This window comes from Parasteatoda tepidariorum, chromosome X1, assembly GCF_043381705.1.
Source record: "Parasteatoda tepidariorum isolate YZ-2023 chromosome X1, CAS_Ptep_4.0, whole genome shotgun sequence".
Classification (NCBI taxonomy): Eukaryota; Metazoa; Arthropoda; class Arachnida; order Araneae; family Theridiidae; genus Parasteatoda; species Parasteatoda tepidariorum.
The window spans coordinates 44,051,156-44,077,027 of record NC_092214.1 but is presented as its reverse complement, the minus strand read 5'-3'; the positions used below and the strand labels follow the sequence as shown (position 1 = coordinate 44,077,027).

Sequence of the window (25,872 nt, the reverse complement as noted above, 5' to 3'; positions counted from 1 at the left end):
AGAGGAGATTTTCGCTTTGAGTGCGAAAGTGCAATTTATATTTTTAAGTTAACGACGATGAGGAATTAGTCACATCTTATCCTTACTCCTAACTGCCGCGACATTTCAACATTTATAATTTTGTATTAGATATTTTTATTGGTTCTTTTCACTAAATAAAATTGTATTAAAGCTAAAAGACAATTAATACTTCAAAGAATTATTTCTGGTGAGAGTCTTCAAAAGTAATCATGCTAAAGAGAGTAATAAATTTTGAGATGAAATTATTCAGTTTCAAACTTTCACCAAAAGAGTGGCGTATAAATGTTTAGGGATAATGAATACCATCAAAATATCACATTGATTGGCAATTGCCGAATCGACGGATGAATCTGTCTTTATTTAAGATCATGCTTTCGATAAATTTTCCAAGGACATTGCTTACTAAAACATATGCTCATAAGCACCACTCATTTGTTAAAAACTCCATTTCGTTAATTCGCCATCAATAACATAAAATTCTAAACAACTCGTTTAAGTTGCAAACGCCCCGAATCGTTCCAAAATGATAAGATGAACTAGAAAGAGAAAAGTTTTACCAGATAGATTTCTCTAAATGGCCGAACCCTTGGGAAAGATAATAAAGCACCAAATGAAAGAGATTTTGCATTAACATCGTCAGTTGTTGTTAATGCAGATTTGAAGTATACGCCTCAAGCTGTAATTAGATTTATGAGTAATTCAGTCGCTGTTATTATGCAAGAGCTTTTCTCTCAGAATTTCCGCCGCTAATCGACGACAAATTTGTGCTTGCGCAGATATTATAGGGCTTTTAAAAGTGAATAAGCTTTATTAAGGTTTACTGGAAATGAAGAAAAAATTTCTTTCGCGTCATAAAAGATAACAATTCTCAAACAGCTTCAGGTGATTTAATTCCCGTTGTACAAATAAAAAGTAATCTCGATTTTTTGAGTTACCTCTTGAGTAATGTACCCCCTCAGGTGTCATAAAAATTAAAAATTTCCTTGGTTGGAAGCTAGGTCAAATGATTCCAGGAAGAGGCGTTTAAATGCGTTTTATAAACTATCCTTTTTTGGTATGTTATTATTATTCTAATCTAAAAAAACTACTTCAAACCTCTTTTCTAAATGGTTGTTCTTGGGAACTTTTTACTTTTACTTAAAAGTAAATTGAAAAATATCATTTTCTTTATGCATTTTCCAACGAAGCGTAATTACAGATGTCTAATAAGATGTATATTTGACTTAATTTGAAGGAATGAGTAATTTAAAAGAATTATATTTAATATTTTGAAAGAAATAATTTATTTTTCAAAATAAGAACAGGATTTTAAATGCAATTAAATAACGCAGTTTGGAAAAATGTTTACCTCTGATATCATTATAAAAAGATTCTATTTTTAACCGATTTAAATAAATATAATTCACTAAAACGTCAATTTAGTTTATAATTTTTAGCTTTTATATTTGAGATTATTCAAAACGGTTAAGGAAATTATATTTAAGCTTTTTCACGCAAAAAATACTGCTTGTATCAAAATAGAAAAGAAGAATACAAAAATTTTTAGTAATAATAATAATGTTAATAACAATAATGTTAACAATAATAATGTTAAAAATCATAATGTTAATAATAATAATAATGGTACTAATAATAAATAAATATAAGTCAAAACTATTAAGAATTCTGTGTTTTTTCATATGAACATGGCAGTTTACACAAATAATACAATAACTGAAAAGTTGAGTGAAGATTAAAGATGCCGAGAAGATCATAAGTAGAAAAATTAAATAGAAAGAAAATCATTCAAAACGATTGTCTTGAAATTTATTTGTTAAGTAAAATGCTTAAAAATTCATAAATTTTAGTAATTATAATGAAACATTTATTATTTAATTTAATTAAAGAAATTTATGGCAAAACTAATTAGCATTTAGAAACAAATCAGCATGCCAGGTATTGAACTAATTAGCATTTAGAAAATCTAAGATTTCTATGATATCTGATTTCTAAGATTTTTGAAAATCATGAAAATAATGTGACACGATAAATATTGAAAAGGTTCAAAATAAAAAACATGTTGCATTTGAACATCTAAAACTCAAGTTAAATGCAAGTTATCTTGACCAATTCCGAAAATCAGAAGTGAAAAATATTGAACATTATTTAATTATAAAAAATAAATGAAATGTTATCTGGTATAAAACTTCACACTAGTATAATATGTATAAACCAATTTAGTTTGTTTTTTATAATGGTATTTATTGCAAAGAAAACACGCTTTTCTCAAAAAGAAAAAGCTTGCAATTAAGTTACAAATTTTTTTGAAGCACTCTACGATAAACCTTTAGGCCAAATCGTTTGTTATTTTTTCTTCTATGCATTGTTTCTTCATTAAATAAAAGAGGAAAAAAGTAGAATTTTGCGCCAGAAAAGCAGTGAGCGTGAAGCTCAAAAAATTTTGAAATAAAACTTAGATGGTAAAAAAAAATCCGTTGCAAAAGTTCTGATACTGAGCAATATATCTATATGATTTACAGGAACAAATATGCTTCTCGAACTAGAGCAATGTAACAATTTAATTGATAATTAACTAATATAATATATATTATACTATTTTGATAAACATACATTCGTTGCAAAGAAGGGTTAATAAAAATTTGTCTTTTTTATTGTATGTACTTCATAAGTGTCTGTACGATGTTTTCAAAGAAAAAAAAGTGATTGTTATTAATAATTTTATTATATTTTATATTTTAAAAATAATACTAATTTCTAAACTCAACTTATGTATTTCTAAAATAATACCATTCGAAAGAACATGCGAATTTTAAATAACAACAAAACTGCAGACATACGCAAGTAACAAGCAAAATTGTATAGATTATGAAAGTATTTTAGACTATTTGTTAAGAATTAATTCATAATTTTACTTTTACATCAGTTTCAATAAAACTTAATTTTATAAAGGAAACATGTTTCATTGATACAACAGGAAAAAAATTGTTTTAGAATTTTCATAAATTTTATTACAATTTATTTCTAAGGATATTTATTTATTCATTTATAAAAACAACACGAATTATCACTTAAGCAAATATTTGTTTTCCGCCTTTTCATTTCTTATTACATAAAACTTCTAAAATTGTTTGAACATCTTTTTACTCTTATATATAAAACCAAAAATGCAAAATAATGTAATCTTTACAAAATATATAAGAAAATGAAAATAGCTAAAATTATTATTAGACATAACAAATAGTTTAATTTCTACGTCTGCTCTTTTTAATTTTTTTAGAAGTTTTTTTTATCTTTTACTGCTTATTTAGTCTTTAATGTCTGTTTAAAGCCAGTAACTATTTAAAACGAACTATTGTTCTTTAACGTTCAGTTTTGCCATACAGACTGTCTACTTCACAAAGTTTTTTTCTTATTAACATGCTTTTTGTGATGATATTAATATATTTAGAGCTTTCTTTATCAGCTTTAGAGCTATCTTTAGAGCTTAATACACTTAGAGCTTTTGCAGCACTGAGCACTTTATTTTAATTTTCTTGTAAGAAATTAGCGTACTGTTGAGGTTTGCAAGTAAATCATAGCTATTGAGAAAAATACTTAGTGTTAATTAGGCACATTTGTATTATTTCATTATTCTTTTACAACCATATTTTGCTCGATGATAAATGCCATACTTTGTCGAGGAAAGACTTTGAAATCATCTACTGTTGTTATGATTTCATTCTTGAATAGTGCTGTTTTAATAAAATTTATTCAGCATTATGCACAGTAAATATTTCCCACTTTTCATCATATACCTTACAATTCGACGACTGAAGTTAACTGAAGTTAAAAATTTAGCGTTTATGATTTATTTATTAAAAGTCTTCGTGTATCTTGTATTTTATATCTGCAAGTGATAGCTCAACATCAAAGTTCATAAAATTATATATCGGAAAGTTAAATAATAAAAAAGGACAATTTTAAACTCTGAAGAAATCAAACAGAGTGCAAGAACAAAGAATTAAATATAGAAGTTAGTAGTAGCTCTTCTATTCTATAGATGAATATTTCCTATGTTTTGGAGTTCTATAAATTTATCAATATATTTAAAGCATAAAGGACATGGGCATTCCATCTAGTTTCTTTGCCACTCACATCTAGTTTCTTTGCCTTCACATTAATTAAATAGAGATAAAAAAAACTTTAAGATTATATTCAGTCTTTTCAGTTTACTGTCTTTTGCTTTCAATTTTCTTGATTTACAAAAGTGGTTCAACAAAAAACGAAATAAAGTCTATAATGACTTGAAATACAAATGATTTATTGTTATACTTATATTTTTGAACTATAGAAAATTGAGGCTTATCACAGAGTAAATGGATGCACTTACCTGTTGCTTTGTTATGTATATAGGCCTATTGACCACTAGCCAAGTGACAGATTCGTGACAAGCAGGTACTGTCAGTGACCCTTCGTATGTCACGAAATGTGCTGTTGGGGGCAATAAGCCATGGACGGACACGTGATGTAGGGGAACTTCTTGCCCTGAAATACAAAATATACCTATTTATATCAAATAAGAACATATCGTTATAATTAGTGAATATGCATAGAATATGCAAGTCCTCCATGTTCCCATAACAAATCAATACCTCTGGAGGTATTGATCCAGGAGTTTCCTTGTCTTCTGGATTGGTTCAAAATTACAAGGCTACGTAGTCGTAAATCCAAAAATTGGGTCGGCTGTTCAACGACGGATATAAAATAAAATTAAATATATAAAATATTTTGAAAAAGAATTAAATGCTAAAGTTAAGTGTTTTTTGAAATTATCGTGCTATTTTTTTTAAAAGAGTTTTGACTATTTCTTACTACATCACATATTGAAATTCTATTAAAATTATGTTTGAGATACAAATTAAAATTTAAAAAACCTGAAAATGTATCCCAAAATTTAGTTTTCTGAGATATTTGAGTACTTTCAAAATAGTTTTAGACAAAATATTTGATTTCTAAAAAGTACTGCTAGACTGAGTGTAGCATCCGTAAAATTAATTTTACAGTAAAATTCATTTATATCGTAGAATTTTATACCTTAACTTTTACAGTAATATCTCTTTCATTACAATGATTCAGTGATCTTAGAGTAAATATTACTGTAAAGTTTACGATATATAAGACTTTTTGTTTCATAAAAGTTTTCGTTAAAAAGTTCCTTCACATTGAGTGCTAGCACTTTTTACCGTAACATTTTCTGGTATTTCAGACAGTGTTATAAAGTTTTAAATACTTATTAAAATTTGTTTCTGATAGTTTTTGTATCCTCTTATTAGAAAACATAGTGGAATTTATATTTGCTATAAAAATAATTTGTAAAAACGTCTCAGAAACTCATCACAGTTTGCCAAAATGCTATCATTTCAAATTATATGACGGAAGCCTTTTTGAATCCTTTTAGAAATTGTATGATTTCAAGAGATATGGCTGTTTGTGCTATATGTATAACACAATTTATTTATGCATACCGATACATCTATACCATAAAAAAATCAAAAAAAGGGACTGGTACTAAGGGTGCCGATAATTTTTAGAAGAAAATTCATTTTTACTGGAACATCTTACGAAAAAATAATCTGATTTACAGTAACTTTTATAGTAATAATTACCGAAAATCACTAAATTACTCTAATTTAAATATTACTGTAAAAAATGTATAATATTTTACTATACACTGGATTCTACGGATGGGGCACCCTAAGTGCTTTTAACCGTAATTTGATCCGGAACTTTCATTGCAAATGCAATTAAGCACAAATTTATTGATTAAGCACGAATTTTTTTCAGATGAGATTTCAAGAACTAAAAAATATTTAAAAAATATAAATGGCTGTATGATATCACAATTTATTTATTTTTACAAATACGGCTATAATAATTTAAAAAAAAATTTTGTTTATTAAATTATTCAAAAATATTTCAAGATACTAATTTTTTAAATATAAATTAAACTTTTAAAACCAAATTAATGATATAAGTTTATTTATATTTCGCTATACAACTATATTTAGTAGAAGATAACGTTTTTGAATAAATCATTTATGGTTCAAATAACTTTCTCTAGAAAACCAGCTCTGATTTCAATACATGAAATAAGCACAAATAAACAGCCACAATAGCTTGTTGAATTTAGAGAGAAATGCAAAGATAATTCTAAAAGTCACTAGTTAGTAAAGGAAATGGAATGTTTCTTGTGCTTGGGGACATATACAAGTAAAAGAAAAACTTATTGAATAATTATAGATAGATATTGGGGAAATATATCGCTTTAGCTAGTCTCTTTTTATCCCTAGATAGTCGTTATTTATCACGCACAACGATATTAGTCATGTTACTATTTACTCAGTATTAATAAATAAGCCAAGAAAATGTATTACTATATATTTCCTATTTCTGATCTCAGTGTCTAAACGAATTTTATAAATACAATGAAATTAAACTTTAAAAACATTAATAAAAATAACTAATATAATATTTAATTGAAAATTGAATGCGTAGCTGCAAATAATTTATTATGAAGCAAGTAATTTGAATTTTATAAAATAATTCAAAAATTTTACTTTGTTTCATTTTTTAAATTTATAATGATACTACTACATAATTATTTGCATACTTCTTCAGCGATGTCGTAAAATGTTATAATAAAGCTAATTTAAAGTTGATTTATTTTCCTTTTTTAAAACTGTAAAGAATGACCAAGTGTAATGTAAAATACCTTAAAATTACGAAATTTTTATTCAAATTATTACATGGTGATATAATAACTCAAAAGAAGAAGATATTTATTGCATTTGGAATATAATGAATGATTATTTTTATAACTATGAGTTTTTTATATAACTGCTTGCATTGCTTAAATTAAAAAGCTAACATTATTTATAACAAGAAAGTAAACTTCCATGCTTAATCCCAAAGGTCTAACAATAAATATAGGTTTTATTTGTCATTTGTTAATTTTTATTTAACATGATTTGAGCAACAAAAATCTTTTCAGAAAGAATCAAATGCACGATAATTGGTCTGGTGGCATAAGTATTTTATCTTGAAGTTTTTTAATTGTATGCATTTCTTTTCTTTTATCTTTAAATAGACATGATTAATTAAATATTGCTTGATTTTTTTTTGCAAAAACAAACAAAACTTTACAATGTTACTATTCATTCTTAGACTACTTACATTTAATTATGATTCTTTTCGTGAAAGGAATAATTAGATTGAAGTAATGGGCCTTCGGAGACTGAAGCTATTAAGTTAAATCTTCATTTATTTCATTAAGGCTCCGTTGTTATTCATATCTCGAAAATTCTTTTAATTACGCACATCAGAAATACATTCATTAGAGGCAGTTTTTATGAAAAAATGTACTAGAGATAGAACAAATTTATCTGTCATACATTAACTTTCATACAGTTTTGTTTTTGAATTTAAATATGTTTCTAAATCACCAAGATGTTTCTCAGACAAAATTGTTTTTAAACGAATAAAACTTTTTTAATAAATATTCGTTAAAAAATGTAATTGGATCTCAAAGAAGAAATTTATCTCATATGTGAGAAAATAGATTTGATACAAAAGGATAGCATAAATTATATCGTTTTTGAAGGTTGTTTTCAAATTTATATATTTTCAATGTATAGCTGTATCTAGTACTAAAGCTATAACTATATAAATCTTTTTTTTTAGCTTTGTTAGGTTATATGAAAAAATAAAATCAAATAAAAAGCCATTTGCTGTAGACAATTAGCGGATATAGGTAAGCTGATAAAACAATGTAAAACAATTAAATAAGAAATATTTCTATGCGTCCTACTTGAAAAAATAGTATTTTTTTAAATGCATATTATATAAAGTATTAAAAAGGATATCAAGTAGCTACAATACGCTGAAGGCATACCTTTTTTAGACCTTCTCCGTCTATTTAATGCTTTTAAAATATGTTAATTGTTTGCGAGAAATAACGTAATTTGTAAAATATTGTTGTAGGAATTATTTAAAACTTTATAAATCAAGCAACAACACTATAAATACGGATTTAGTTACTGATCTTGATTATAAGAACTGAAATAGCAGTTGTTTTTGAAGTTATTTTAATATATATCGATGTTTGATCAGAATCTCTAATATATTTGTGGATGGTTTATTTAAGTTTCTTTATTAAAAATTAAAAATAATCAGTAGTAAAAAATGCATGCTGTACAACTTATGCCTCAATATATAGAACAATGTTTTTTTTATCTTCGGTCTAAGCCCTATGATCTTTAGAAAAAGTAGTTTGCCAATAATATAAAAGCATTATTTCAATCAATTATGTTTCGTTTGACGTGTTCTTTGTGTGCACCGTAGGTAAATAGCAAAACCTGGCATTTTCAAATGTCACAGATACTTTGAATTGTGTTTGGCTGATTGGAAAAGTAATTTCAGCTTGACTCTCTTTAACATTAATGCAATGAGCTCTTATGCACTTATCCGGACCGGGTTATTTTGATAACAATAAGAGATTGATAACATTAACCGAAATCACATTAACTACTGTGTATAATAGGGATTCTCAGAAGAACAACTTATTTAAGGGTAAATTCTAGTGACTGAGTTAAATATGTTTTCTGGCAGAAAATTAAAAAAAAAATGATATCTTTCTCCGGGTATTAACGTCTTAGTATTGAATACACGATTAATGAACTATAACGTTAGGTAGTATGACAATGATGATATAATCTTTATCAGCTGAAGTTTAAAATAAAGTTTTATGTCGTTTTTCGACAACTCAGTTTTACCTAGAATTTATTTAATATCTTAAATAACAATATCAGAAAGCTATTAGGATTGCACAACGGATGTCATTTCTTCTATCGATTTAACTTTGTAACATGAAACATAATATTTCCATGTATGATATGTAATCTAGTGCATGGCGTATTTGTAAATCACTGGGAAACGATTCTAATATATATATATATATATATATATATATANATAAATTTTAAATTATTTTAATTTAACACTATTTAAAATTTACTTTAAAATCATGGCTTACTTTGATTTCTTCCAAATGTGTTATCATATTTTTATAGTATATAAATTTGCGATTTTCTAGATTACAATAAAATTATTGCACTAACCTTGTCATAATATAACACATTTTTCACGAAATTTTATCTTGCAATTTTTAACTGCATTGTATGAATCAACTTGTGTTAATTTTTCTGTCCCACTGCGCGTAAGCGAAAGTAATTAGTTTCTGACATTTTCGGCATTAAACTGTCATCTTTCTCTAATCTTCATTTTACTTTTCTAGATTAAAAATAACTTATTTCGCAATGCCTTTAACACATAATGAATATGTTTTCCTGTTCCGATAACAACAAGGGAAAGTGAAAATAAATACAAAACATTTATTCTATCTGATGTCATCATCTGCATCAAATGCAGCCACCATCTAATGTTATTTGATTGGTCATACTGCCTAAAACAATGTACTTATTTCAGGACATTTACAACATTAAAGTTCCAACGTTGTATAATTTCATATTTTATAGATTAAAAATAACCAATTTTGTATCCAATTTAACCCAAATTAAATGCAGATCCAGATAACAATATCAGATATTAATTAGAACTGTAAAATATTTCTAATATTCAATGTCTTCACTGCAGATAACGTACCAATTGTTAGTGTTTTGGTCATACCATGTTATCGAACGTAATTAATTCATAAGATTTATGACTGTAAACTGTCATATTTGTTTAAAATTCAATTTGATTTTTGTTTCAGATTAAAAATAAGTTATTTCATAACAAATTAGATACAAATTAAATATGCTTCTCAATTCCAGATAACAATATCAGAAACTAAGTAGAACTGCAAAATATTTCCAATAGTCAATGCTTTCATTTGTAGATAATGTACGAACTGTTAGATTTTTGGTCATACCATGTGCTCGAAAGTAATTAATTCATAACATTCATGACACTAAAATGTCATCTTTGTTTAAAATTCCTTTTCTTTTTTGCTTTAGATTTAAAATAAGTTATTTCGTAACACATTTGATACAAATTAAATATGTTTTTCAATTCCAAAAAACAATATCAGAAACTAAGTAGAATTGTAAAATATTTCTAATATTCAACGTTTTCATGTGCAGATAACGTATTAACTGTTAGTTTTTTAGTCATGCCATGTGCTCGAAAGTAATTAGTTCACAACATTCATAACAATAAACTGTCTTCTTTGCTTAAAATTCCTTTTCATTTTTTTAGATTAAAAATAAGTTAATTCGTAGCACATTTGAACACAAAATGAATCTATTTATCTATTCTAGATAACAACATCAGAAACCAAGAAGTTTAAAATACTTCTAATATCCAATATCTTCATCTGTTGAATATCACCCAGAAATTGGCTTTTGTAACAACTTCTAAGACAGTTTCCACTCGAAGAATGCTCTGACAAGAGATAAAGTGAACAAAAAAAGGCTATTACATCTCTTTCCAAAAATTTTGTTTCCGTCATCACCAACTCCCTAATCTATTACTCTGTATCTTGCTCTTCAAATGTTTCATCCTGTGTATGTGACACTTTCTGCAATACTTAGGCGTGAATACAATACGTGTGTACTTTGTTTGACTGTTCTATTCCCCGAAGGAAGAAAAAATAGATCCAGTTGTGGGAGGGAGAAAAAACTTATTCGATGACCACTAAAGTGGGGCAACATTTGTTGACCTCTATTCACGCAAACGCTTTATCTCCTGTCGTCCCTTGATATGTCCCAAAGAGGACAAATGTTCTGCTTTGAACCATCGATCCAGATATGTCCAGTTGGGCTTCTATGCTTCCTTTATTGTAGAGGGGAGGAGAGCTTTTGTGAATTTTTATATCCAAGCACCATGCAAAGAACAGCGTGGGGACTAAGCTATCTTGTGCTACGTTCAGCACGTATCAATTTCGTGACAAAAACATCACCCATGGCGAAAAGCAACAAATAGAGTAAAATAAGTCTTATTTTCAGAGCTGTCTGAGCGTTAGAGAACATTTTCAGAAAGACAGAATATGAAATATTCCTTTTTCAAACAAAAATAAACCGCTTTATTGCTGTTTTTAGAGTCAGTGGTAGAAATTGGAGCTAAGTAAAACTTTTTTTATGAAATTTTAAACATCTTTTTTTTAAGTTTCTTTATTTTGGAAGGAGTTCTAAAGTATTGTAGTTCTATAGAGTATACTAACTTTCTAAGATATATAATACGATGTCGGTTGATTAAATTTTTAACAAAATAAATTTGTATTTGTTAATATTATTTCATAGTAAAAAACATTAAAATATTTAAATGACACGAAAAAAAGCTGTAAATCCAAAACCTATAACCACAGTCATTCAAGCTGCCGCGCATTAATCAGTAATAAGTATAATGTTGATAGAGGTTTTTATAGTAATTTATAATGAAGGAAATTTTTGTAAAATGTGTGAGCATTGTTTCATCAATGCTACGTACTTAGATCCTTTTTTTTCTTCAAAAAGTACTTTGTATTGCAAACTGGAGAAATGAAGACTGTTTAATGATGTACTTGTATAAATTAGACTACACTTGTATAATTTAGTTGCATAGTGACATATTAAATTTAGCACATTATAGAGTGTTTCTTTATAAAGAAATAATTATTGAGAAATTTTAGTATATAAATGCATCTTGTTAACAAGCAAGGAAAAACTATTAAACACCTATCTATGTTTCAAGCTTATAAGATTAGCAAACATGGTAAATCTTAAAATTTTAATTAAATTAAAGTTTCATCGACAGTAAATGACTTGTTATATATTTTACTTATTATAACTAATGCTATTGTTTAGACAAAGATGTTTGAATAATTATCTTTGAAGAAATTCAGAAGGTATTTTTACATTGAAAGCATTTTAGAAATTTTTATAAAATCAAATTAAAACCAGAGTTTTAACTCCACTATTTTAGTATATAAAATATCCATTTTAAAATAATAATTCTTAATAAGTGAGCTTATTCAAACTGAAAGGTTATTATTATATCTTTCTAGGTTAAACAAGTTAAATACATTTTGAAGTTTATACATTGTGAAATATTTTGTAAATGCTGTTAGCTTAGAAAGTAAGTATTCACTATAATCTTTAAAATATAATTCAGTTGAAAGCAATTATTCGCATGTTTAATCCGATTATAAAACTATCTAAGTATATAAGCTAGCGTAACTGTAATTTATGTAATATAAATGGATTTAGCTTAAAAATATAGATGCCATTAGTATATATATGCAAGAATATCCTTTGATTTCGATCGTTAAGGTTTTAAAACTATGATATTCAATTCTATTCAATTTTATTCTGTGAGTCGTTAGTTTATGAAGAATGGTTTATTGCTTTAACTTATCATTCCCTCGGTACAGAAAGAGCTTTGTACTATGTAAATTTCTGCAAAAGTTCTTTTAATATTTGAATTTTCAAATAATAGGTATAAAGTTGATTTCAGTTCTAGTAAATATAAGAGTAAAACAAAATTGCATTAATATTATTTTTGAAAAAAAAAACATTGATACTTCTAGGAGATAAATATTTTGTTTTGAAATAAAGGAAATTAATTTTATGAACAACATATTATTTAAAGAATATATAAGTCGTTATTTTTTTTTAATGAACTGCTAAAAAATCCTGACCAAATAAGGGTATAGCATATCATCACTTTGGGTGCATTATCTGTAAAATCAGGTAGCCATTTTAAGTATTATACCTTAATTTTTACAGTAATATTTATTTAATTAGAGTGATTCAGTTATTTTACAGTATATATTACTGTAAAAATCACGGTCTATCAGATTTTTTGTTCTGCAACATGTTCCGGTAAAAATGGATTTTATGGTAAAAAATACCAGCACCTTGAGTGCCGGTACATTTTGCAGTAGTTTGATTCGAAATTTTTTACAGTGGGCATAATAATTTAAAAATAAAAAAAAACACATTTTATTTCACAATTCGATTACTTAAATAAATCATTATTTCCATTTTGTTATGTCCTATTCAGTCATTTTTAAATATTTCGAAATCTGTTATGACTGATCAAGACATATATAGTATACTGCATTATTTTCTTCCGTTTTTTGTTACACGCAATATGTTAACGGTTGCATTTTGTTCATTTTTTTAGTCCACGCATTTCAAAAAATATTTCGATTCAGTTGTATAATCAATTACAAAGCAAATATTTTAGTATTATATGTAAATTGTAAATGATTGTTTTTAAAAAACAAATAAATCTGATTTAAATCAAATAATTTTAATAATTATTTAAAACAAATACGAAAGTTTTTCTTTCGAATTTTCAATCTAAGGTCTTAATTTTTCAAAAAAAAAATTACAGTAATATTTATTTAATGGGGTGATTTAGAGATTTTACGGTAATTATTACTGTAAAAATTGCAGTATATCAGATTTTTTTTTGTTTCGTAATATATTCCGGTAAAAATGGATTTTACGATAAAAAGAACCCGCACCCTGAGTGAATGTTTGAAAATAATTAGTAAATTAATTAACATTTTGATATGCTTATTTTGAACTAAAACTATAGGTAATTTTATTTATATTTTATTTACGAAATTTTAATAATAATTTTTAATATTTTTAAAGAAATTATCTTTTATGGTGTAAACAAATTTACAAATATTCAATTATATAAACAATATAATTCGGAAAGGTAAAGCAGGTTTTTTTTCACTTTGTACTCGTTGAATTGTAGCTGTGATTTTCCAAACAACGATTAATTTTCCCTTTTGTTTACTGTAAGAAGATTTAATTTTCGTTGTAATTAAAACATCTAAAAATAATTTTAACGTATTTAAGTGGCTTTAAATAATATCATTTATGGACAATATTTAAATATAAGTAAATATCAGACATCATTTTTTGAATAAATAGTTATAATTCATGCGAAAGGTCACATGTAATCCATTCTATTCATTGTTGCGAATTAATATTAACAGTGACTTAACTAGTGATCTTCACAAATTGAATTTATCTCTCAGATTTAATTTCAGGACTTAATCAACTCTAAATACTGCACCAGAGGATACTTATTCTACAAATATGCAGTCAGATTTAAATTATACTCATTACACCGAAGTAACGTACATTATGTCTTCATAATGCAAATGATGATGCCTTTGAATCTCCTAATTTGTTTAGTCCATAGGATGCACAAATATACAGAATGATGATGCTAGAAGTAAGTATGTTGAGTTTAAATTATTTGCAGTTGAAACAAACACAAAAGTGCTCGACAGGATTTCATTATTTTAATTCTCAATCCTCATGTTATTAAGAACTAAGTTTGTTTGAAGCATTGGCATATTTAGTTTGGTGTAAGTTACATAATAAATAACGTATTTTCACGCAAGTATAATTTCAAAGGAAAGTTAGTTTGCACACATACATTCAGGTAGCTAAAAGTGATTTAAAAATTACAGCGATGTTTATCGAACAAATATTCAAATAAACATACTGAGTAGGATAATATTTACATTACCTCTCATTAATTTCAACATATATGTTCTTTTTTCGCACTGCTAAAAATACCTGTTTTATGGACTTTCTTCATAAATTTGACTGTTTAAAGTTGTTTTGTTGGCAAAACTGTTTTTCCCTCTAATCATAAACAGATTAAAACCGTCATTTCAAATTATAGTTTTTGTCATACAGTTTGGCTTAAAGCTCGATAACTTTATCTCTTTTAAAATCCTTGCTTTTATTTTTTATTTTTATGAAGATGGGCCGCTATAATTTCAATCGTTTTAATAATTATGATTTCAATATGCAAGACTTATGCGGTGAGGACTTTTTTTCATAATGAAAACTAGAGCAAATTTGATGCAGGGGATAGTTTCCCAAAAAGGGTGTATCTCGATGAGGTGACCCGGGTTCAAGTCCCAGTGATGACTGGTGTCGAAATCTGTTTTTGGCTTGCGCCTACCAGAGTAGACATCAAATATCCATGTCTGGTACAGAGTATCGATTTACTTCATAATTTTTACACAGGAACTTGTTTCCATACAGTAAAAATCTGCTGTGACGACGGTTTTTTTCCCTCTTAATTTTTACGACAAAAAACTTGTTCTTTTACTGCAAAAAATGGTTGTGACAATGGAATTACTTTGAAATTTTTGAGAAAAAAACTAGTTCTTGTATGAAAAAAACAAACATTGTAGCGATGGATTTACTTCGTAAGTTTTACAGTTTCGCATGACAAACCCAGCTGCTAGTTAAAAACTGTAAAATTTTTCTAACATATAAACCTTAGTTCCTTAACATATTTTTACAGTGCATATTTCTTTCGAACGCATGCAAAGTTAAGTATTTTAGTGCAATATTGGCATAGCTCTTGCTTGTAAGACTGCATCTACCATTTCAGCATCAAATATCAGTCGTAAAAAGAGATCTAAAAGCTTTTGGGTTTTATGTATTTTAAGATATTTATTTTAGGTTCATTATGTATTTTGAAATTTTCTTATTTTAGCTTCGTTATACATTAGTTCACTAACGTTCATTTGTTTCGATAGACCCATTATTTTTTTAAGACAGTCTTTCCAAGAAATACACAAAGTGATTTAGACTAAAAAAATAATGATGAGAAGAGGTAAAGCGACATTTTTGCTTTGCAATATGGATTTGTTTAGGCTACTTATAATTATTAAATTCAAAAAAATTGTAGAAACTTGCTTTTGAAGTTAACTGGTAGTTTCGAAAATGGGTAAATTTGGTAGAATGCTTTCTCTTTATAAATCATTTGCCTACACATTCGGTTCTTTATTTTAATACCCTCCGCTTATTTTTTTAAATTTTTTTATCAATGCCATGCAAAATATGTGCAGTTTTTAGTGCAAAATTAACGTAACTATTTTTTTCAAAATTGTACATACTAATTTCTGTATAAAACATTTGTCGTAATAAGATCTTTTTTGCTTGACGTCCACAAAAGAATATTTTACAAAATGTTGGTTACTGTATCATTATATGCAGAATGCATATGATGATGGGCTGATAATATGGACAAATATGCAAATATTTTAAAATATGAAATGATTGCTAGCGTTATTTTAAATATTATAAATATTTCAAATATTATAAATGCAACTGTGGAATAAAATAAATGAATAATCATTTAAAATACTGATGGTAATTACTTTTTCTTTGGAGCTTAAATATTTTCAAACGAAGTTTAGATAATTTATAATTAATGACAAAATTTTAACGAATTTCCTACATTATACTGAGCTTTTTAGGAAATTTTTTTTTAAAACTTAATTATTTAAAAGTATATTAGTATTATTTTGAAAAATGTTCATGATAAATTTCCTGATGAAATCAAGTGTGTTTAATCTTAAAAGAGTAAATATGACACGTCAGTAGAGAAGTATAGAACAATAGAGAATAGCATATTCACTCATTCTTTAACTTTGATTCAAAAGATGAGTGAAGATAATATTTAAAAAAAAAATGTTTGCATCTGCACTGATACCAAATATTTAGTGCTTTGGATAAATATGATAACCACTTAATACATAACATAGTTTTTTAAATAAAAGAAACGAAAAAGTAAATTTAAACGATTGGAGTTTACTTCTTTGAGATAAAAAAATATTTATTTCAGTGTTTTCAGTTGTATGTACTTGCAATTCAATTCCACATGAAGAACAAAAACGTAAGTATATAAAATATGAAATACGTTAGGTAAATACTTCAGAGGAAAGAAAAATAAAATTTTATGTCAAAAACTATCTCAGATAAATTACGCGAATACTTCAAAGTATTTCTTTTTTTTATTACGGAAATCAAAGTTTTATTTTATTAAATAATTTTGTTCAGTTTTTTCCATCAGCTAGTAAATAGAAAAGCTTTGCATGTTTAGAGGTATTTATCTGAAGATTAGTATACGTTGAACGGGAAAAAAGAAGCTAAAAAGGAAAAAGGGGGGATTGAAAATTGAACTCAAAACTGCAATTTTACATAGTAACGTAAAATGAGCAGCTGTAGCGGATTGTTTTAAAATTTATTCCCGTACCTCCCCAACCACTTACTTTAAGAAAACGGAAGATTCAACTTCTTCGAATTTGATATTTCCCTCGCGTCTCCATTTCCGTTTGAATATAACATCTAAACTGAAAAAACTAGACTGACTCGATGGGAGACATCTCTTTCTTCTACTGTTTTTATCCAAAATTCAAAAATATAAAAACAAACGAAAAGTGTATTTCGCTTTCAGTTTTGTATTCTTACTTATTTTTTTTCTCCGAGTCCTAAGAAATTCCGTTTCGGCTCAAGTTCCCCGGAATTCCGGTCCAAAACTGTGGAATTGACATCAACAGATTCAGTGGTTTGCGAAAAAGTCTGACTGTATCTCTGTGAAAAGGATATTTTTTCACTTCTGAACACTAGATACATACTGGTTTAGTGATTCTTCTTTTTCTGAATGTTTCAGTTTAAAAATTCCAAGAAAAAGAACGAAAACTGAGTTTATATCTTTGTGATCACCACGCTCAGCCATACGATTATTAGCTCCCATGAATAATCCTTTTGCTCTCTGCAAGTTTATGAAATAAAAGAGTAAGCATTAATTTTCTAGGAAGGAATGATACGCCTGTATTGAAAACATTGAATTATTTCAAGTTATAAAACCCATGTAAGACCTAGAAAGTTGAATATTTTATTTTTAGTGCAGTGTTATGTATGCAATGAAACAATGTACGTTAATAATCTTGGAAGAAATTTTTTTTTCTAATATTCTAATCTTCGTATCTACGTAATCTACGCTCTAATCTACGTAAAAAGCTAAGAGTTATGATTATTTGCTCATATGAATGTCTAGCACTCTCTGAAAGTTTATGAAATAAAACAATTGAAATTAGTTATTTAAGAAGGAATGGCTTGTCTATCTTTTGAAATTATTTCAAGTTATAAGACCCACATAAGAATTAATAATACGAATATTTTCTCAAACGAATATTTTTTGTTTTTAGTTCAGTGTAGTTCATGTAATTAAACAATTGAAATAATTTATCTTGGATTGATATAACTTTTTTTGTTTAGAACTTTTAAATATTTCAAGCAATAAAACATATAAAAAAGCTAAGCGTTGCGATAATTTTCTCCCATGAATACTTTTGTTTGGTTCGTGAAGTTGAAGTAACAAAACAACGTACAGTAATATTAAGGAGGTAATGATGCATCTTTACAAAAAAACTATTAAATATTTCAAATAAGAATAAAAAAATTAATCCTTTAAGGCCTGACATTATAATTATTTGCGCAAATGAATGTAGTAAAGTTTATATGCTAAAACTATAGGCATTAACAATCTAGAAAAGAATGAAGTATCTTTATAAAAAAAAATTTAAAATATTTGGTAAATTCAATATTAAAAGTAATAAATCATGTAACTGAAGACATTTTAAGTAATATAAAATAAAACAAAAGTAAGCAAAACAAAAAAGAGTGTTGTTATAATAACATTTTCATATAATAGCTGAATAATATTTCCCCTTCCCTACATATTTTATAATTAAGTTATGCAATAATATATTCTGAAGAAATCTATGGTAAAATCTACCAGTATATGTTATCCTTTATCTTGCTTCTGGATCTATTGGGATTCAAAAAAGCTCGGTTAGTTTCACTGAAGAACTTAGGTAATGATTTTGGTAAAATTAACAGCAAAATATGGTTTTGTAATTTGTGATAAAATTTAGTAAAAATTGTGATAAAATTTAGTAAAAATTGTGAAATTTAGAAATTTTATCATGATATCTTAGAGAATGTCATGAAACCATTTATTCGGTTAAATTTACTTTTCAGATTCATATTTTTTTAATAAATGTGTGGTAATAAAGGCTATAGTTTTGAAATCCAGACTTTTCAACAAACCGTTATCATATGAACGGAAAATTTACCAAATTAATGGTCTAAATACAGCATATTTCAGTTTTATTAACCAGAAATCTGCTTTTTTTTTATAATCAGAAATATAATTACTATACAGTACGGTGATTTCATCTAAATTTATTTCACCGTAAAAAATTTTATGTTTCTTGGAGATGTTCCATACTTCTTAATGTTACTCAATCACAACAATCGAGATATTTTATATTTTTATTACTTTGATATTATTTCAAATAAGATTTCCAATTAACAAGGTATCTTACGATATTATTGCAAGTAATATTCGATTAAAAACTTCTGAACCTTAAAAATTGTAAGAACTTACTTTAATTAAAAGGCATATTTTTTTTCAGCAATTTTTTATGTATCATTGCTTGGTTTCTTTGTGTAAGTTACACCAAAATACAATTTTTATATATAAATTTTAAACTAAGTTCTAAGCATTTTTTACTTTAATGTCTACACTAATCCTATCTTTGATTGATGGATAGTCCGGGAAGCTTTTTATAATCTCTATATTTTTAAAATATTAAATCAAACTTGGATAAGTGTATGCGCATTTGCGCTTATGATAATGCATAATTAAACCGATTATCTTTTTTCTTCCAAGGACTTTCAACTAACGAAAATACTTAGTGTACAACGAAGGACTTTAGTTACGTCCTTATTTTGTTTAGATAATCACACTAATCCGATGAAATTTTTTAAAAAAATTTTTTTTGTGTATCTTTTTTGTTTTGTAGGATTAGTAGCTAAAGAGTGTTAATGGGGTAATATAATTTTAGATCGAAGAGCTTTTACATCGGATTAAATCCCCCCCCTTTATGTTATTGATTTAAACAGCTTAAAGCTTTTGTATTTTTGATTATATTTTCACGCTTCATTTGTTTTTACAAATAGTTGCAAACTAGTGGTAATCTCTTTAAGATTTAATAAAATATAAATCTTAAAATAGTTTTATTTAATTTTTGGAAGGCTTATTCTTTTAAAACTTATAACGAATGTTTCTTTTGGGAAACACATACTTTTCTTCCTCTGAATCTTTAAAGTGAGACAGAGAATAATTTTATTTGTTTTTTTTTCATTTACTCCCATTTTCTATTATTTATTTTTTACTGCTTGAATAAAAACAGGTATTTAATTCATCAACTAAGATTGGTCTTCGAAATATTTTTTTTGAATATAAAATAGCTCATTTTAGCAAATGAAACTTATTTTCTAAACTGTTGTGAGCTTTTATAGTTATTAGTAACTGTTAGGCTAGTTTTATGTTTTCTATTTTTATTCACTATACTGAATTTAAAAAAGAAGAGTGACATTATTGTGAAAACAAAGAGTGTATGTGATGATTGTTTTAATGTTTGAAAAATTACTTCAACGTTGTATAGTTTTGGTTTATAAAAACATCTAAACGTTGAGATTTATTTTAATTGAATTATTATAAATTTAATGGTCTTCATCCTGGTGAAAACTATCTTTTAAACGTTCCACGATTATTTAGCTGTTTAAATTATTTATCCGTTTTTAAAATTACATAGTTACTTTCAATATGTTCAATATGTATGTTTAATTTAAAATTACAGCTTTATTTTGTGTTTAAGGCATTAAAACTATAGTGTTTTTTTCTATTTTCCATGGCAAAGAAGCTTCGAAGAACAGAATTATACTGAACTGATATCTATGGCAACAATTAACAGTTTAATGTATTGTTTTTCAATAAACTCCAAAAATCCTAGCTCCAATATCCAGTTAAATTTCTTTTTTGCTGTTTTGAAACCACGCTAATAGTAAATGGTGGAATAACAGAATAGTTTTTTATTCATGGTTCTTACCATACTAGTCGTAAACGATCTCAAAACTGTAAAGATAAAAATGCGTTTACGGATATATATATATATATATCTACANGTAGTATATATATATATATTATGTGGGTGTAAGTGGGTAAGATAGCCGGGTAGTTATTGTTCTAAGGCCTGTTGAAGGTAAATTAATCGGAATAGAAACTGTCAGATTTAATCAAGATGCTCGTTGTTCAGTTGCTTACAATATATTATTCCAGAAAAATCACAGATGTACTACTCTTTTTATAAATTGTTTTTTTATTCATTTTTTTTTCTAAGAAAAAGTCAACTTCACGATCTGACTTGGATTCACATGCTAATTTTATAGGAAATTTAGAAATACTAGAGTTTCAGAGAAAAAGTAGAAGATCATTCTATTTTATATGACAATATAAAAAAATAGGAAAAGGGAGAGAGAAAAATTTTGTCCCAGGATCCGACACTTCTGAGGGTCTTACCAAAATTTCTTACAAAAAACACAGTGTTTATTAATTAGTTGCATTTTAATGAAAATTGCCAAGAATTTCCTTATATTTACATAAAAAGTACAATTTTGTGTTAAGGATCTTCAAAAACTCTGTAAATTATGAAAATAAGACTTTTGTGCTTTGAGGAAGGAGCCCTCAATATATTTTGTCATTTCGCCCGTAAGACGACTGCTCAGCCTTGGATGTAATTATCTTTTTCCTTCGCTACACTGCAGCTTTTGGCGGCCCAGCATAGATTCAAATCAATGGGATGGGGGCAAAACCGGGTATTTCCCCGTCGTAACTTCGAAAGCAAAAGCTATTGAAACGAAACAGAACACTGCTATTATTCAACTAAATCCTTATTGTTTATCAAAATATGATTCTTTAGTAAATGTATAATAAACTGGGTCAAAAATAATTTCCCTAACTGTAATGTTCAATAAATAAGGCTAGTTTAAATACGAAAGAACTTAAGAGTGCTAACTTTGTAAAACAAACGTATCTACACAGACACCGTGAATTTATCAACAGAAACTCGCCAATATAGTAGGTCTTTTTCCATGAGATATTTTATTATTTCTGTGTACTCTTATTGCTTTATTCAACTTTTGTATTTTGCTTATATTGTTTATTAGTGAAAGTTTAAAATAACATTAATAATTCCTGTGTATAAAGCAATAAATAATACATTTATTATTGCAGTAACGTGAAAAATGTTTAACAAACTATTCTTATAATAAGTCAACAGTCTTTTTCAAAGTTCTGATACAAAATAAATTAAATAACATGTTACTTATTGACTCAAGAACTTTAGAAAGGAGGAAATATTTCAAGTTTTTAACTATTATAATAAGCTCTAGATCTATCTTAGAAAAAAAATAAAATGCATAAGTTATGAGTTTTATAACTAAAACCCAATGTATTGTTCAGAGACTTCGTTGAAGAAAAGTAAAGCCTTTTAGAAATCATTCTTTTTTTATTTCTTAATTCCTAAGTTCTGTTACAATTTTTGAAGAAAATGAAGCTGTTAAGAATCATTGTTAAATTATATTAATTCTTTAAAAATAAATTTATCTAAGTTAAAATTAACCATGTTAAATATTTTTTATTTAATTGGTCACAGCATTTCGAAACTAACTTTGAATTTATTTTAAAAATTAATCCCTCATTGGTATATTTAATCTTCCATTTAAAAACTAATAAATATAGTTCTCAATCTCCCCCTAATAATTAGAATAAGTGTTAATAACTAATAGTAGTTTCAAAAATTACCTTCATTAAAAACATATCAAATCATATTTTACGGCGTGTTTGACTCCATTTAAAAATTATATCTAACATTTATGTTCGATAAAAAAGTAAAGTAGGAAAATGAAATAATTATGCACTTATGTTGATTGCAGAAATATTTCAACCATTATCTTCCATTTAACACATATTAAAAATTTACTCCTAATAGTAAAAGAATTACCTGTTAAATAATTTTGGATAAATTAGAAAGAACAAAGAATTATTTAATTTTTTTTTATTTTTAAAATCAATAGATTGTTTATTGGACTTTTATACATGATAGAACATTTCCATCTACTTTTGAAAATTTTCTTGCGTTTTAAGCAGATATTTCCTGATAGATATTTTATAGATAACATTTAATTGATCTACTAAACAGATTTAAATTGGACCATTTTTCAAAAACTAAAATAAAATATAATTTAATATTTAGTTAATTTATAGCCTAAATTGTTTACAAACTGTGATGTAAAAGCTAATATTAAAATAAAAATACTATTTTTCACCTTTTAATTAAACTCACTGCATTTACGTTTATCGCCAGGATATTAATTGTCAATATAAATCTGTTAAATTCTTTTCCTAAATCAAACTTATTTAACTTATTTAATTTACCAATTTAAATTAGTTTTATTCTAATTATTTTATTTAGTGCTATTTCAACGTTTATTGAAATGTTGTTATAATGGTGTTGTAATAAATATATAAGAAGCTTAGTTATATGTGTTCTTGACATCAATAATATGTTTAGAGGATTTACCGAAATAATCCTAGTTATTATCCCTTGAAATAATCTGACAAAATTAGTTATAATCCCTTATACTCATTATTTGAAACTCTATATCCTTCGTTAATCAACAATTATACATGATTAAACATTATTAAAGTTGAAGTTTACTTCAAAATAAATTTAATGCATTTTAAACTAACTCAATCTTGGAGATAATATTTTGCGCACAGTGTTTAATTATAAATTTCACGGAAATTAGTTGGAGAAATTTTTCACAAATACTATCCGTTATTGAAATTCTTGTACTTTTTAACAGCTTAGAGAGGATGTAAAAGATTGGTGGTCACATTAAGATCTATCATAGGGTTGATAGTTTTGCTTCATTATTATTAAACACGCAATCGATTAAAAATATATTTTGTATTTTACATCATTTTGTTTCAAAATATAAGTACTATGTACACATGTATGTAGTATATATATATATATATATATATATATATAGGTCTTTTTTTTAAAGATTGTTGTTGAGTTGTTGTTAGTTATAGAAAATCAAAAATAAATAATTCTGCTAATGATATGAATGACATGAATATTGATTGATTAAGTGACATCAGATTAAGGCGATTATTCGAATAAAATAATCATTAAAAATAGATTCTATAGTTAAGATTTTTTTAAAATCTACAAACAGTTTTATAAGAAACCTTTTAAATGCAGCTTTTTTAAGTTTGCTTATTCTAACTGAAAAAAATTGTTAAATGCTTTAAGCTTTCAAGTACCACGTCTTAAATATATTTAGATGTTTTGTTTTTAATTTTTAAATGTACTAAACTCTTGTTAATTTAAAAATATTTACTTACTTAGAATCAGTACTTTAAACGACCTAAAGAATTAAGAAAGTATAAGAAGAGTTAATGAAATTGCTGTAAATAACGGTTTTAATTTTGACGTACATTTTCTCGTCTTACTTTTTAAAAGCTCATTATTTTAATCTTCAAAGAGTTCTTTTAAACGTTCATTGACTAAAATATGTTTTCACTCAAGGCATTTTTATCTAATTTAAGAAAATTAATAAAAGTAACAGTTTTTATTTGTTTCCATCACGTTTCGCAGCTTAAGGATTGTATCTTGTTCAATTAATTGAATATCTGTTAAGAAACGAAACTGTAAAGTAATGAAAATTTTCATTTGAGAAGCTTTGAGAGATTGACTGATTGCTTTACTAATTAAAATACTTCCATATTTTGGAGAGATTTAACTTTTTTTTTAAAAAAAAATTCTCAAATTACGTAATTAAAACTTATAAATAAAAAATAAGAATAAAATAAATTTCATGCTAAAGAAAGTATTATTTTTTCTATGGTATATATGGCTCTATGGTATTGACATGATACCATAGAGGATGGCACAAAAGCTTTTAATTCGGTAAAATTTACATTTCAGTTTTGTATTTATTATTAAATATGTGGTAACAAGAACTAAAATTTTGAAATCCAGATTTTCCGATTAAACGATACCATATGAATGGAAAAATTATCAAATGAATACCACCGCAAAAAATTCTTGATCAAATTTCGGTAAAAGTTACTGACACTCAGGGCGTCGGTACTTTATATCGTAAAATCCATTTTTACCGGAACATGATATACCGTAATTTTTACAGTAATAATTACCGTGAAATCACTGAATATCTCTAACTAAATAAATATTACTATAAAAAGTATAGCAGAATATTTTGCAGTAAATATGGATATTAAGGATTGCACCAAAGTGTCGGTGTATTTAACCGTAGTTTGATCCGTAGTTTTTACAGTGTGGTTTAAATACCGAATGTATTGGACTTTAACACTAGAAATATGCTTGTTTATTTTTTTACCAGAAATGTTGTAATTATACAGTTCCTTAATTATTTTACCTGAATTTATTTTCTCTATGTGACTAATCAATTTTATGTTTTTGTAGAAAGTTATTTATATATAATTGCAGACACCTTTATTGGAGTAATATGTAGGGAAGGTTAGGGCTAAAATCCGAATAAACTGATTTGCATACCAGTGTGTTCAAGTTTTCTGCTAATGACTGTAATGATGTTGTTCATGACGTAGTTTCTTTCTCCGCCTTATTTATTTGCTATTTATTCAATAGGGGAGTCTGGTTACAGTTAATAACAAGGGTATAGTTAAAGCAAAAGGAATTAACACTGGAATAAAGTAGTTAATTGATTACTGTAGTTATTGAATTGATTATAGTAGTTAGTTGAAAGATATTACTAGATTTCTATTCAAATCTGTCATCATTAGTATAAAGGACAGATGATTTTCCCAAGAAAAAAAAGAACAAAAAAATCAGGTAGGAATCTAATTTTTTAAAATAAATTTTTCATTAAGTAATTAAGATAATAACGCTCATTCCTAACCAGCATAAAATAGGATTTTACTACTGATTTCACTGTGAGTGTCAATTAATCTATTTAAGGATGCACAGAGAATGAAATTTTTAAATCGGCGAGAGTGGAAATAATTGAATCAGTCTGT

At 26.3% G+C, this 25,872-nt stretch overlaps 1 protein-coding gene across 1 annotated transcript in view; it reads right to left on the bottom strand.

The window, feature by feature from the left end:
• LOC107447997 (carbonic anhydrase-related protein 10-like) overlaps nucleotides 1-25,872 on the bottom strand; it is a 595,805-nt gene that overhangs the window by 34,794 nt on the left and 535,139 nt on the right. The window contains exon 7 of the mRNA XM_071187366.1: nucleotides 4,391-4,545. Within this exon, the coding sequence (XP_071043467.1) occupies nucleotides 4,391-4,545 (155 nt within the window). The remainder of the gene's footprint in view (nucleotides 1-4,390; nucleotides 4,546-25,872) is intronic.